The sequence below is a fragment of the Rhodotorula graminis genome (genome assembly GCF_001329695.1).
Source record: "Rhodotorula graminis WP1 unplaced genomic scaffold RHOBAscaffold_13, whole genome shotgun sequence".
NCBI classification, from domain to species: Eukaryota; Fungi; Basidiomycota; class Microbotryomycetes; order Sporidiobolales; family Sporidiobolaceae; genus Rhodotorula; species Rhodotorula graminis.
In genome coordinates this window covers 241,010-252,905 of record NW_017264940.1, presented here as the reverse complement: position 1 = coordinate 252,905, position 11,896 = coordinate 241,010, and the positions used below count along the sequence as shown (strand labels likewise).

The following is an 11,896-nucleotide window of genomic DNA, read 5'->3' as shown; positions in this document are numbered from 1 at the left end:
AAAGACTTTCTTTGGGGGAAGAGGGCGAGACGCAGAACTGGGGGTTGGTACAAAAAGAGGCGAAGCGAGTGGGCGGGCGAAAAAAAAGGGTGGGTGGACTAAAGACGACTTGTCGAGAGCGAAAGGGCAAAGGAGGAGAGGGTACCGAGAGAAGGAGAGGCGAGTGGCGCGCAGGCAGAACGAGGCCGTCGCCGAGGGGGAAAGGGAAGAGGGAGGAAGGACGCGGTCGACGACGGGGCGTCTACTGCATCTGGCCCTGTAGAGAGGAGCAGGTGTCAGAGAGTTGCGCGCGCGACACGAGCGAGAGGGAGGAGGGGACGCACGAAGGAGAAGCCGCCCGTCGGCGCCTGGACGCCGCTGACGGCGAACGCGCCCGACTCGTCGACCTCGACGCCCTCGATGCCGGCCTCGTCGCCCTCGTCGGGGAAGAAGGTGTCCATGATGGAGAACGACTTGCGGTAGATCTCTGCGAGGGCGCGAGGGCGGGCGAGGGGGGGCAAGGGAGAGGTCAGCTTTGGACTCGGTTGGACAGCGCTGCGTCGTGCGCTCGACGTGCGCGGTCAAGGGAGGAGGGAGGTGAGAGAGGGGGGAGACGCACCGAGGTTCTCGTGGTGCTGGAGGTTGTGGATGGCGAGCATGCCGCCGGCCTCCTCGACAAAGAGGGCGTACTGGTTGACGCCGTTGTTGTGCTCCTTGTCGGCCTCGCCGACCTTGAGGATGTTCTCGAGGCCGTCGAGCGCGACCTGGATGATCTTGTTGTCGGTCGACTGCAGGAGGTCGCACAGGGGCTTGATGCAGCCCTGCGACACGAGGTACCGGATCTGGCTCGGCTCCTGGAGGCCGCCCGAGGTCGCGTTCGACAGGGCCCAGCACGCCTCCTTCTTGGTCTTGAAGTCGGCGTTCTGGAGAATGTTGAGCAGGGGCGGGATGATGTTGGCGTCGATGACTGCGAGGGCGGCGAGGGCATCAGTGAGGCTGTTCGAGAGAGAGACACAGGGAGCGCGACAAAAGAGAGAAAGAGAGCGAGGACGCACCGGCCTGGATCTGCTGCGGGCTGCCGGCCGTGATGTTGGACACGGTCCAGCACGCCTCCTTGCGGATGCCCTCCTTGGGCGACGACAGGAGGGCGAGGAGGGCCGGGAGCGCGCCCGATGCGAGGACGACCTGGGTCTGGAGGTCGTCGCCCGTGACAATGTTGCCGACGCTGCGCAGGGCGGGCGTCTGGACGGCCGTCGAGTGGTGCATGAGGAGGTCGACGAGGCGGCGCACGACGCCCGACTCGATGACGGCCTGGATCTTGTCCGACGAGCCGTCCGACAGGTACGAGATGGCCCAGCACGCGTCGATCAGGACCTCGTCGTCGAGCGAGTAGATGAGCTTGGTGAGGACCGACAGGGCGGGCGAGATGAGCTCCCAGCTCGGCTGCGGGTTCTTGCCGCGGCAAAAGTTGGACAGGGTCCACGTCGCGTTGCGCAGCATCGACATCTTGTGCGGCTCGTTGAGGAGGGCGAGGAGCGGGCGCAGGGCTTGCTGCTCGAGGACGTAGTCGCGGCACTTGGGCGAGTCGCCGGCAATGTTGCCGAGGCCCCACACGGCCTGCTCGCGCACGTCGAGGACCGGCGACGACAGGAGCTCGATGAAGACGGGGACCGCGCCCGACTCGATGACGACCTGCGTGTGCTCGGACGTGCCCGAGGCGATGTTGGTGAGGGCCCACGCCGCCTCGAACTTCGAGAGGGGGAGCACGACGGCGTCAGTCGACGATCCTGTGACGGTGCGCACGCGCAGGAGAGAGAGGGACGGTAGGGGGCGCACCTGGATCATAGAGTGGCTGCTGCGGAGGAACTCGACAAAGCGCGCGACGACGCCGCACTCGATGACCTTCTCGATGGGCGGGTTGCGCTCCTTGGACAAGAGCTTGCGGAACTTCATCGTCGCGTCGAGCTGCTGGTCGGGCTGGTCCGAGAAGACGCCCTGGATCATGGCCGGAAGCTGGTCGAGGAACTGTGAGGGTGCGCGGCAAGGCGAGTCAGTGAGGCGGTCCTCGAGGTGCACGCTCGCTCGCGAGAGGTGAGGGGGGGACGCACCGACGAATCGGGACCCTCCTCATCATCCGAGTCGGGCCCGCTCGAGGCGTTGAGGTTGCGGCGCTTGGCGATCGTCTCCTCGCGCTTCTGCTTGCGGATCTCGACCTGGGCCTCCTCGCGGCGCCTGCGGAGCTCTGCGGACGGGGGGCGAGGGCGAGTCAGTTACTGGTTGCGAGTGCGAGGCTGTGGTGCTGAGGAGCCTATCGCGCGCCGTACGAGGCCCGCGAGAGGCGACGTGGGTCGCGCGAGAGGCGAGGCGAGGCGGGGAGGGGGAGGGGGAGGAGGGGGAGGGGGAGAGAGGTGGACCAGAGGGCTCGCTCACCTTCCGTGCCAAAGATGCCCTTGTTCTTGAACTGAGCGCGACGCGAACTGTCGACAGGGGTGCAAGACGGACCGGTCAGCGGTGTTGTGGGTGTGGGAAAACAGCGGCGCATGTTGAGGGAGCGCGAGGGGGGCCAGGGGAAGGGGGGGTGGCGTGGCGGGACGAGGAGGGGGTGGGAGGGGGAGCGGGACGCACGCCTGTTGCCTTTCCATGGTTGCGAGGAGGTAGAGAGCGGCTGGACGAGTACAGCGGGTGCAGGGAGGGGACTGTGGGTGCGACGGCGATGAGAGCGCGAGTGGCAGACGAGCCAGCTCGGCCTCGTCCTCCTCCCTCTCCCTCTCTCTTTCACCATCAGCTCGCTCGCTTTTCCTCCTCACGGCTTCGTCGCCCGTCACCGCTCGAGCACCCCTCACCGCACGGCACCGCGCTCCAGGTCCGTCCTCCTCCTCCTCCTCTCCGCCCCTCCTCGCGCCTGCATTTCTTCCGCGACCTCGAACTGACCCTCCCTTCCCCTCCTGCAGCCTCGAGCGCGACCGAGCACCTGCCCCACCCAATCCTGCTGCGACTCTCGCTTCTGTCTCCCCTTCCTCGACCGCTCGCGAGCTTTTCGCACCCCCTGCCCTCTTCCGCACTCGCACCCGCACACCCGCACACACACACCCACTCTTTGGCCGGCCCACCAAGGATGACATTGCCTCATCAATACTTTAACTAGAGTCAAGCGCGGACGCGGCCCTGATCCCCAAGTGGGTAGGGGCCGCAGAGATTGACAAGTAAGGCGCGGCTGAGGGCCCGAGCCAAAAGAGCGTGTGTGTGTGTGTGTGCGCGCGTGTGTGTGTCGTGCGGCGCGGTGTGCGGTGTTGGGGCTCGCTGCGGCGGTGCACGTGCTGCCGTCGGGCTCTTTTTTCTCGCTGTCGCTGGCTGCCCGAGTCTCGTTTGCAACGTCGTCGTTCCTCTCCCCTTCTCAGTCGTCCGCGCCCGATCGAGAGCCGAGAGCAGGTCTCGCGCCTGGCCGAGCCGCACGGTCCATCGAGCGAGCGAGCGTCGCAGCGAGCCCAGCGACTGACGGCGGGGGCTTGAGCCGGCGAGAACTGCTCCTCGGCCACCTAACCCGTTCACGCCCCGCCGTCCCGCCCATCGGCGCCGCCGCGCACGCACGCACGCCAGCTGTACGTCGACCGCAGCTCAGCAACGAGCGTCGGCGCATCGAGGTGCCCGCACGCCGATCCAGAGAGAGAGAGCGAGAGAGCCAGCGCGGCCGACCGCAGCGGGCCGTGCGCCTCGTCGCGCTGCAGCGAGCGCCCCTCCCCCTCGCGCAGCGAGCGAGAGACCCGGCGACGAGAGGCAGAGCGCATCGTCCAGCGGCGAGCCTCGAGCGCAGCGTGAGAGTGCGGCAGAGCGGCGCGAGGGCGCGAGAAGGGCGTGCGAGCGGGCTCGCAAGTTGGGCGCGCGAGGAGGGTCGCCGAGAGGCTGACGGGAGGGGGCGCCGAGCGGGGCGCACGGTGGGCCAGAGAGGCGCAAAGCAGAGTGTGTGCCTCGGGCGGAGCAGAGCGGGCGCAGAGAGTGTCGTGGAGGAAAGAGAGCGCGGCGGGAAGAGGGCCCCGCTCGCGCCAGCCGACGCGAAGAGCGAGGGTCGAGCACGTCGGCAGAGTCGAGCGGGGCGCAAGAGCGCGGTCGCCGTGAAGCAGAGAAGGAGCCTCAAGGCGCAGCAAAGCGTCGAGCGAGAGCGCCCTCCCTTCCTCCTCGCGCGCACCTCCTCGCCTCGTTCTCCTCGCCCTTGCAGCCTCTCGCGCGCCGTCGCGCAGACACACCGAGTCGAAACCACTTGATTTTCCGTGCCGCACCGCCCGGGTCCACCTCCCGTCCGGGTGCGCCGCCGCCGCGAGACCGTCTAGACGCCGAGAGCGAGCGCGAGAGCGCGAGTGGGCGCTCAGTGCGCCGTCGTGGCGGCCGGGGCGCGCGGCATCGGGTTCTTCGGGCTGTCACGCCACTCAGGAACCGTGGTCATATAAAAGAAGGGGTCAGGGGCGGATCCTGGACGAGGAGGACGAGGGAAGTAGGAGGAGAGGAGGGGGGGAAGAGGCTCACCCTCGAGCATGGCGCTCTGCATCTTGGCGACACCGTAGAAGGTGAGGGCACCGCCGGCCATGAAGGGCCACCTGCGCGCGGGACGACGGGCGAACCGGGTCAGCTCGCGCCGAGGAAGGAGACGAGGAGAGAGGGAGGGGGGTTGGACGCACATGGGGCGGAGGAAGGGAGTGGGCCAAGCGCGCATGCCAAACACTGCGGGCGTGCCAGGTAGTCAGTGCGTGGCCGGAGCGGGTTGACGAGGGCGAGGGGCCGGGGGAGATGGGAGGACGAGAGGAGGGGGGTCGCACTGGTCGAAGGCTGCGCAGGAGGGCGGGGCGGGTTGCGCGGGTCAGTTGATGGGCTCTGGGTGGAGTGGTAGAGTGCAGGGAGGTGCTCACTGTGCTTGTAGGTGAGCGAGGGTGGAGGGAGAGCGGGTTGGCGAGACCTCGCCCCGAGGTCTGGCGCTGGCAGCTTCCCCTCGAGTCGCAGCGAGCTGACGACGACTCGACCTCGCCTCTGTCTCCCCACCCGCTCGTGCCGCTCGCCAGCTCCAGCTCCACCATGGACCCGCAGCCGCCCAACCAGCCCCCGCAACAGCCCGCCACCCCGCCCAAGCCCGCCCAAGACCAGGCCGCGTCCTCGTCGTCGTCGTCCACCACCGACGATGCCACCATGGCCGACTCGCAGCCTCAACCGCCCCAGGAGGACCCGCTCCCGGATGAGATCCTCAACGCCTCGGCAGACGACATTGTCGCCCGCACCCGCCTCATCGACAACGACCTCAAGGTGAGCGCCTTCCTCTCCCCTCCGTCATCCCCCCCCCAGCTCACCTCACCCTTTGCGACGGACCAGGTCATGCGCAGCGAGACGATGCGCTTGAACCACGAGCGCAGCAAGATGCGCGAGCAGATCAAGGACAACACGGACAAGATCAAGAACAACAAGATGCTCCCGTACCTCGTCGGCAACGTCGTCGAGGTGCGCCCCCACTGCCTCTCGCTCTTCTTGCCTGTGCCGGTCCCTCCCCTCACAGCCAGCTGACACCTGCACCGCACCGGGCAGATCCTCGACATCGACCCGGACGCGGACGAGGCGGGCGAGGGCGCCAACGTCGACCTCGACGCGCAGCGCAAGGGCAAGTGCGCCGTCATCAAGACGTCGACGCGCCAGACCATCTTCCTCCCGCTCGTCGGCCTCGTCGACCCGGCAACCCTGCGCCCCAAGGACCTGATCGGCGTCAACAAGGACTCGTACCTCGTCCTCGACACGCTCCCCGCCGAGTACGACTCGCGGGTCAAGGCGATGGAGGTCGACGAGAAGCCGACAGAGTCGTACAACGACATTGGCGGCCTCGACAAGCAGATCGAGGAGCTCGTCGAGGCCATCGTCATGCCCATGCAGCAGCCGAGCGCTTCAAGGCCCTCGGCATCAAGGCGCCAAAGGGCTGCCTCATGTACGGCCGCCAGTCCGTCCCTCGCTCTCCCCCTCGTCCCTCGTCTGCGTCCCTGTGGAACCTTTCACTGACGCCTCGCGTCCCTTGCAGGAACGGGCAAGACGCTGCTCGCCCGTGCGTGTGCCGCCCAGACCGACGCCTGCTACCTCAAGCTCGCCGCCCCGTCCCTCGTCCAGGTGCGCCCCCTCCTCCTCTCGTCCTGCACGACTCCTCTCTCGAAGCACCTGACACTGACCCGCTCACGCTCTCCCCGCAGATGTTCATCGGCGACGGCGCCAAGCTCGTGCGCGACGCGTTCGAGCTCGCCAAGCAGCACCCGGCGGCCATCATCTTTATCGACGAGCTCGACGCGATCGGGACCAAGCGGTTCGACAGCGACAAGTCGGGCGACCGCGAGGTGCAGCGCACCATGCTCGAGCTCCTGAACCAGCTCGACGGGTTCGGGTCCGACGACCGCATCAAGGTGATTGCCGCCACGAACCGCATCGACGTCCTCGACCCGGCCCTGCTGCGCTCGGGTCGCCTCGACCGCAAGATCGAGTTCCCGCTACCGAACGAGGACGCGCGCGCAAAGATCATGGAGTGCGTCCCCTCCCTGGTCCCGCTTCCCCGTCGAGACCCCGTCCCTGACCTCGCCCCCTCCCTCGCTCTCTCTCTCTCGCCCGCCCGCGCTTTCAGGATCCACTCGCGCAAGATGAAGGTCAGCAAGAAGGTCAACTACGAGGAGCTCGCGCGCTCGACCGACGAGTTCAACGGCGCCCAGCTCAAGGTGCGTCCTCCTCACCCCCTTCTCGAGCCTGCTCTCGATGGAGGACCTCGTCCTGACACGTGCGGCCTCTCTCCCTGTGTGGCGCAGGCGGTGTGTGTCGAGGCGGGCATGATTGCGCTGCGCGAGGGCTTTACCGAGATCAACCACGAGCACTACCTGTCGGGCATCCTGTGCGTCCATCTCTCTCTTCCTCCCTTTCGTCGGCGGCTACTGACCCTCGTCCCGCCCCACAGCGAGGTCCAGTCCAAGAAGAAGAACGACCACGTGCGTCCCTCCCGCCCCTCTCCCCCTCCCCTTCCTTCCTCCACGTCGCTGACCCCGTTCCACCCCTATCGCAGTTCTACTTTGCCTGAGCACCCTCTCGTCGACAGTCGCCTCTCCGCCCCGCTGCCACCGAAGCAGCAAACCCCTCCCACCTCGCCTCGCCTCGCTTCGCATCCCCCGTCGTTCCTCGCCCGCTCGCTCGCACCCCTCCCTCCTCCCCTCTGCTCGCGCGAGCGGGCGCCCGCCGTCCCGTGCCTACCCCTACCTGTCCCCTCGAGGGCCACCGTGTTGCAATTGTATCGCGCCGTACCTACGAACCCTTGGTCGCTCGCTCGAGTGCTGGACCGGGTTCGGTCGTTCGAGAGGCGGCCGCGAGAGCGCAAAGAACGAGGGGCGAGGGACGAGGGCTGGCGCTTCGCGCAGGGGAGCTGGACTGGGCGCTCGTGCTACGCAGAAGGTGCCGGCGAGCTCGACAGGCGGCTGAGCGGCGGGTCGGCGTTCGCTCTTTCGAGAATGTGGGGCCAAGACGCGTCTGTATGTACATAGATGCAAACTTGAGCGGGACGTCCACTAGAGGCGAGATAGTATAATGGCTAGTACACTCGGTTCTGACTTACTCTGCTTCCGAGCAATCTGGGTTCGATCCCCAGTCACGCCTTCTTTTTTCGCCTCCCGCCAATACGAACCCGTCCCCCCTTGAAGCTTGACCGTCTGCTCCTTTTGCTGGCTCTGCTGGCCCGTCTCTCGCGGCCGTGCAGTTCTCCCGAGAGTCACTCGCTGCGGCGCTCGAACCCTCCCTTGGCTGCTCCGGCTCGACGCTTTCCCGCGCACGAGCGAGCCTCTCGCACGGACCTCGTCTGTCCGGCCCGTCTGCCGCCGCATGCACGTTCGCTCTCCTCTCTCTCTCGGGACCTCCGTGGTCGGAGCGTGGTCGGCAGTGGGTCCTTGCAGACCGGTGGCCGGCTCGGGCTTGCTCTCTCGCGCTCTCTGGCTCCAACCTCCTCTCAGCTTGCCCGTGCTCGCCTGCTCAGATGGCTCCCTCTCATGACTTTGTGGTCGAGTACGAGTACGCGGTCATTGCCGTAGAGAGAGCTGCCCGTGCCTCGCACCACGCCGAGCAGGAGGAGTGGGAAGACAACGTCGTCGAGCTCCTCATCGGCCGCGAATTTTGGGACATGTTCTCGGAGCCCGTTCGCCTGGCGTTCATCAAGGACATGGCCAAGGTGGAGGAGAAGCGTGTTCTGGTCCGTCTCCTCTCGCGATCCGTCAGCACCGTCGGCGCGCACTGACCGCCCCGCTCCCTGTTCAACAGCCGCTCGTCAACGAGGGCATGCGCGAGCTGACGTTTAGGCTCAGCCGCATCTCTTCCACCCTCGACCACATGCGCAAGGTGCGTCCACGTGCCCTTGGAGTGCAGGCTCTGCAGCGCTGACACGCTGTCCTCGTCCGCAGTCGTTCAATCGCGTCCAGTACTTCGTCAACGGGATCGCTCGTCGCCCTCCTCGCGGCGCCGGCGCCCTCTGGAGCGCCAGGGTCCACCTGTGGTTCAAGGAGGGCGTGCTCGACCGCATCAGCGCGCAACAGTTTGACGCGCACAACGACCTCGAGCGGGCCGCGGTCGTCGAAGAGTTCGACGTCGTCGCGCACCACCTGGGCGACGGCCGTCTGCGCCACCTTGTGCGTCGACGTTCTCCCTCTCCACTCGGCGCGGCGACCGTCCTGACCCTCGCCGCCGTGCGCAGCCGCCCCTGCACGAGGACGAGGAGGACGATCACGACGACATGTTCTCGCAGCTCAAGGCCATGCTCTTCCGGCACAAGTACCGTCTCGAGCAGGAGCACAGTCTCTCTCGTCGAGGAGACGCAGGTCTGCAGCTCACTGCGCGGCAGCGCGCGGTATACGAGCGGCGTTGGTAGAGGATTCGGTGCTCGTTGTCGTCGTCCCGCACCTTGTGTAGCGCCATCCTGCAACCGCCTGCTTCTCTAGAGCGTCCTCTGAGAGTGCACGCGTCGACGAGGCTCGCTCTCAGCTGAGGAAGGGCCGAGCACGAGCAAAGCTCGGCAACCTTCCCAACTTGACGTCTTTGCTCGTGATTGACCTCCTTGGCCTCGTCAGCGCGCGTTAGCGAGCCAGAACTGTGCGTGTCTCTCAGCTCGACGCTGTGACCGTCATACGAGAGAAGCAGCGACAATATTGCGAGCGAGGCAGCGGACGAGGCGCGGACTCTGCCCTCGACCGCACCTTCGAGCATGGCGTCGTCCGGCCCCTGCGGCTTGAGTTGTCGTGCGCGCGCAGCTCTCTGTGATCCCTGCTCGAGCGCGCAAGGCCCGTAGCTGCTCTCAAGGCAAGGCGAGAGGGAGTCATTGCCGCGCTCCCAAAGCGAGAAGGGCGTCGACCAAGGGCAGGAGGGAGAGCAAGACGCAGCCCGCCCGCTCGAACCTGTTCCCTCTTTGTCCGCCCTGTCTCGATCGCTCCGCGACGAGCCAACCCGGCGCTGCTCAAACGGCTAGCTGCCGCTTTATCGCGAGCGGCGGCTCTCCACTTGGGAAGGCCCGCTCGGACCGCTCTCTCGCGTTGCCTGTCCTCTCTCAGCTCTCTTGCTCGCGATCTTGCCTCAAATCAGCCCCGAGAAGCTCGGACAAGCGCGGTTTTGTTCAAAAGTGAGGGACGAGCGACCGAATCGGACGCAGGGTTCGACGAGGCGGAGGAGGTGGGGGGCACGAGGAGCAGATGGTCGGGCTTCCTCCCCGGGTTCCTGGTCCCTCGCAGCGGGCTGAACCGCATTCTGTCAAGGTGTAGCCGGAGAAGGACGACGGAGAAGGACGACAAGGGCTTGCAAAGTCAGCGTGACGATCTGTATGCGCAAATTGGCACTGCACATCACAAGCAGCTCGGTTGATCTAGTTGGTTATGATGTGGACCTAATACCTCTTGCGTAACAAGTCCAATGTCGGCGGTTCGATCCCGCCACTGAGCAGCAGCATCGCACACTTCGCGATTCTTACCTTTTGCCGAGCGAGGTGGACACAAATGATCGCGGCCACCCTCGCTGTCTTTTGGCAGCTTGCGGTAGCCTCGGTCATTGCTGCTACCCTCTCTTTTGTGGGACTAGGGCCAGCAAAGGCTCACCCTGAGCCATGAGCGAGAACCGGCCACAAACAGGTCGACCTTCCCAAGTTGCCTCGAGGGCTCTCTGCTTGCTTTGCGCACGCCGCTTGTTGTAAAAGCACAGGAGCACCACACAGGCACGTGTGCCGCATCCCCTGCAATCCTTGGGCGCCGAAACGAAACGGGACGCTTGCCCTGCAACCCGTGCGGCCGTGCGGGCCGCGCTCGAGCCTCTCCCGGGCAGCGTGGCTCTTCTCGCACCGCTTTCGCCGCAGGCGGGTCCTGCCTCGCTCCGGCTGTGCTTCTTCTACTGCCGCGGGATTCTGGTGAGAGGCCTATGCTGCACAAACGGAGGCTTGAGCCAGACGGACTGCAGCGCGTTGCAGTGTGACCTCGGACGCTCCATTCAAGCACGCCCTGCTGCCCACGGCGGTCTCATGCTGCCGCGCACTGTCGAGCACACACTGCTGTCACACGCGGCGAGCAAAAAGCAAGCGCTGCCCAGGAGCGGCGGCAAAAAAGAGAAGCTCTTCGACCGGGAATTGAACCCGGGTCTCTGCCGCGTTGATCTCAATGAGATTGACAAGGCAATATACTAGCCACTATACTATCGAAGATCCGATAGAGGACTTCGCACAAGTTAACAAACATATGGCGCCGGCGCAACATCATCAAAGTCGAGCTTCGCCAGGACGACCGACGCGGTTGCGCGCTCAAATGGTCTCTGCTCTCGATTCTTCAGGCAGCCGAACACACACAAAGAGTGAGAAGCTCGATAACCGCCGACGACCTCCAGTTCGCGCTGCTCTCGCACCAGCACTCAAGCTCGCTTCTCTCGCTCTCTCAAGTTCTCGAGGGCAACAACAGGATCGGACGAGGGACAAAGAGCTGCGAGTGTGTGTGTGTCTTTGCAAGGACGGGGCTACTCGAGCGTCGCGGCGGCGTCGGCCTGCTTCCTGGTCGGCGCCTCCTCCGCCGCCTGCGCGAGGAAGTGGTCGTCCGGGAGCGCGAGCGCCGCCTCTGCCCGCGACACGAGGTCGAAGCCCTCGTCCTCCTCGGACGCCTCGAGGTCCTCGGCTTCTGCTGGCGTGCGCGCGCAAGGTGAGCTCTCGGGCGACTAGGGACGAGGGCGAGGAAGGACACAGAGAGAGAGAGGGAGAGACGCACCGTCGCCGTAGATGTCCGGGTGGCGGCGGAAGCACTCCTGCATGCCGCGGAACTTGTCGACGCAGTCGATGCCCTTGGGCTCGGCCTCGGAGTAGACAAAGCACGAGAAGGCCGCCTTGAACTCGTCGCCGCAGGGCCCGTCGGCCATGCCGCCGAGGCACGGGCAGTCCCAGTTGATCTCGCCCGTTTCCGGGTTAAACGCGTCCCAGTTGATCTCGCCCGTTTCCGGGTTAAACGCGGCTTGTTGAGACGACGGGTCGGCGGCGGATGCGGCACCAGGTGCGGCCGGCCGACTGCGCCTTGTCCTCGACCGTGTCCTTGGCCGCCTGCGCCTTGTCCGTGACGGCCTCCTTGGCCGCCTGCGCCTTGCCCTTGGCCGCCTGCGCCTTGCCCTCGACCGCCTTCTTGGCCGACGCCGCCTTGTCGGCCGCCGCCTCCTTTGCCGAGTGCGCCTTGTCGGTCACGGCGTCCTTTGCCGACTCGGCCTTGTCGACGACGACGTCCTTGACCGACTGAGCCTTGTCGACGATCGTCTCCTTTGCCGAGTGGGCCGTGTCCTTGACCGAGTGGGCGGCATCGCCGGCGAGAGCTGTTAGGGGCAAGGGGAGGGAGGCGAGGGGGGAGGCAAAGCGAGTCAGCGATGCTGCAAGAGCTTG

The 11,896-nt window shown here is 66.1% G+C and overlaps 5 protein-coding genes and 3 non-coding genes across 8 annotated transcripts; 4 read left to right on the top strand and 4 right to left on the bottom strand.

Annotated features, from left to right (window-relative positions):
• Positions 1–241: 241 nt before the first annotated feature.
• Positions 242–2,633, bottom strand: RHOBADRAFT_48841 (uncharacterized protein; the record flags this gene model as incomplete). The annotated part of the gene is made up of 8 exons (XM_018415194.1): positions 2,605–2,633; positions 2,410–2,456; positions 2,088–2,221; positions 1,816–2,004; positions 1,035–1,728; positions 599–946; positions 324–466; positions 242–256 (listed from the first exon to the last, which is right to left on the bottom strand). Exons 1-8 carry the CDS (start codon positions 2,619–2,621, stop codon positions 242–244), a joined length of 1,587 nt encoding a protein of 528 aa, XP_018268847.1. The 5' UTR covers positions 2,622–2,633.
• Positions 2,634–4,221: 1,588 nt separating this feature from the next.
• On the bottom strand, positions 4,222–4,901 carry RHOBADRAFT_65513 (uncharacterized protein). Its single transcript, XM_018418726.1, has 5 exons — positions 4,878–4,901; positions 4,788–4,797; positions 4,650–4,692; positions 4,498–4,568; positions 4,222–4,407 (listed from the first exon to the last, which is right to left on the bottom strand). Coding segments are annotated over exons 2-5 (183 nt in total). The 5' UTR covers positions 4,789–4,797; positions 4,878–4,901; the 3' UTR covers positions 4,222–4,339.
• A 139-nt stretch (positions 4,902–5,040) lies between these two features.
• RHOBADRAFT_55478 (uncharacterized protein) lies at positions 5,041–7,177 on the top strand (the record flags this gene model as incomplete). The annotated part of the gene is made up of 9 exons (XM_018417869.1): positions 5,041–5,265; positions 5,332–5,457; positions 5,542–5,944; positions 6,023–6,108; positions 6,189–6,514; positions 6,611–6,701; positions 6,789–6,871; positions 6,935–6,965; positions 7,040–7,177. 9 exons carry the CDS (start codon positions 5,041–5,043, stop codon positions 7,052–7,054), a joined length of 1,386 nt encoding a protein of 461 aa, XP_018268845.1. The 3' UTR covers positions 7,055–7,177.
• A 363-nt stretch (positions 7,178–7,540) lies between these two features.
• On the top strand, positions 7,541–7,623 carry RHOBADRAFT_t114. The gene has a single exon. It is a non-coding gene; the product is annotated as a tRNA-Gln (tRNA).
• Positions 7,624–7,996: 373 nt separating this feature from the next.
• RHOBADRAFT_46388 (uncharacterized protein) lies at positions 7,997–9,090 on the top strand (the record flags this gene model as incomplete). Its single annotated transcript, XM_018414782.1, has 5 exons — positions 7,997–8,209; positions 8,278–8,355; positions 8,418–8,642; positions 8,708–8,784; positions 9,081–9,090. 5 exons carry the CDS (start codon positions 7,997–7,999, stop codon positions 9,088–9,090), a joined length of 603 nt encoding a protein of 200 aa, XP_018268844.1.
• A 764-nt stretch (positions 9,091–9,854) lies between these two features.
• Positions 9,855–9,942, top strand: RHOBADRAFT_t115. The gene has a single exon. It is a non-coding gene; the product is annotated as a tRNA-Ile (tRNA).
• Positions 9,943–10,600: 658 nt separating this feature from the next.
• Positions 10,601–10,690, bottom strand: RHOBADRAFT_t108. Its single transcript has one exon. It is a non-coding gene; the product is annotated as a tRNA-Asp (tRNA).
• Positions 10,691–11,190: 500 nt separating this feature from the next.
• RHOBADRAFT_17567 (uncharacterized protein) lies at positions 11,191–11,424 on the bottom strand (the record flags this gene model as incomplete). Its single annotated transcript, XM_018412379.1, has 1 exon — positions 11,191–11,424. A coding segment is annotated over one exon (234 nt), but the record flags the coding sequence as incomplete, so codon positions are not given.
• Between the last annotated feature and the right edge of the window lie 472 nt (positions 11,425–11,896).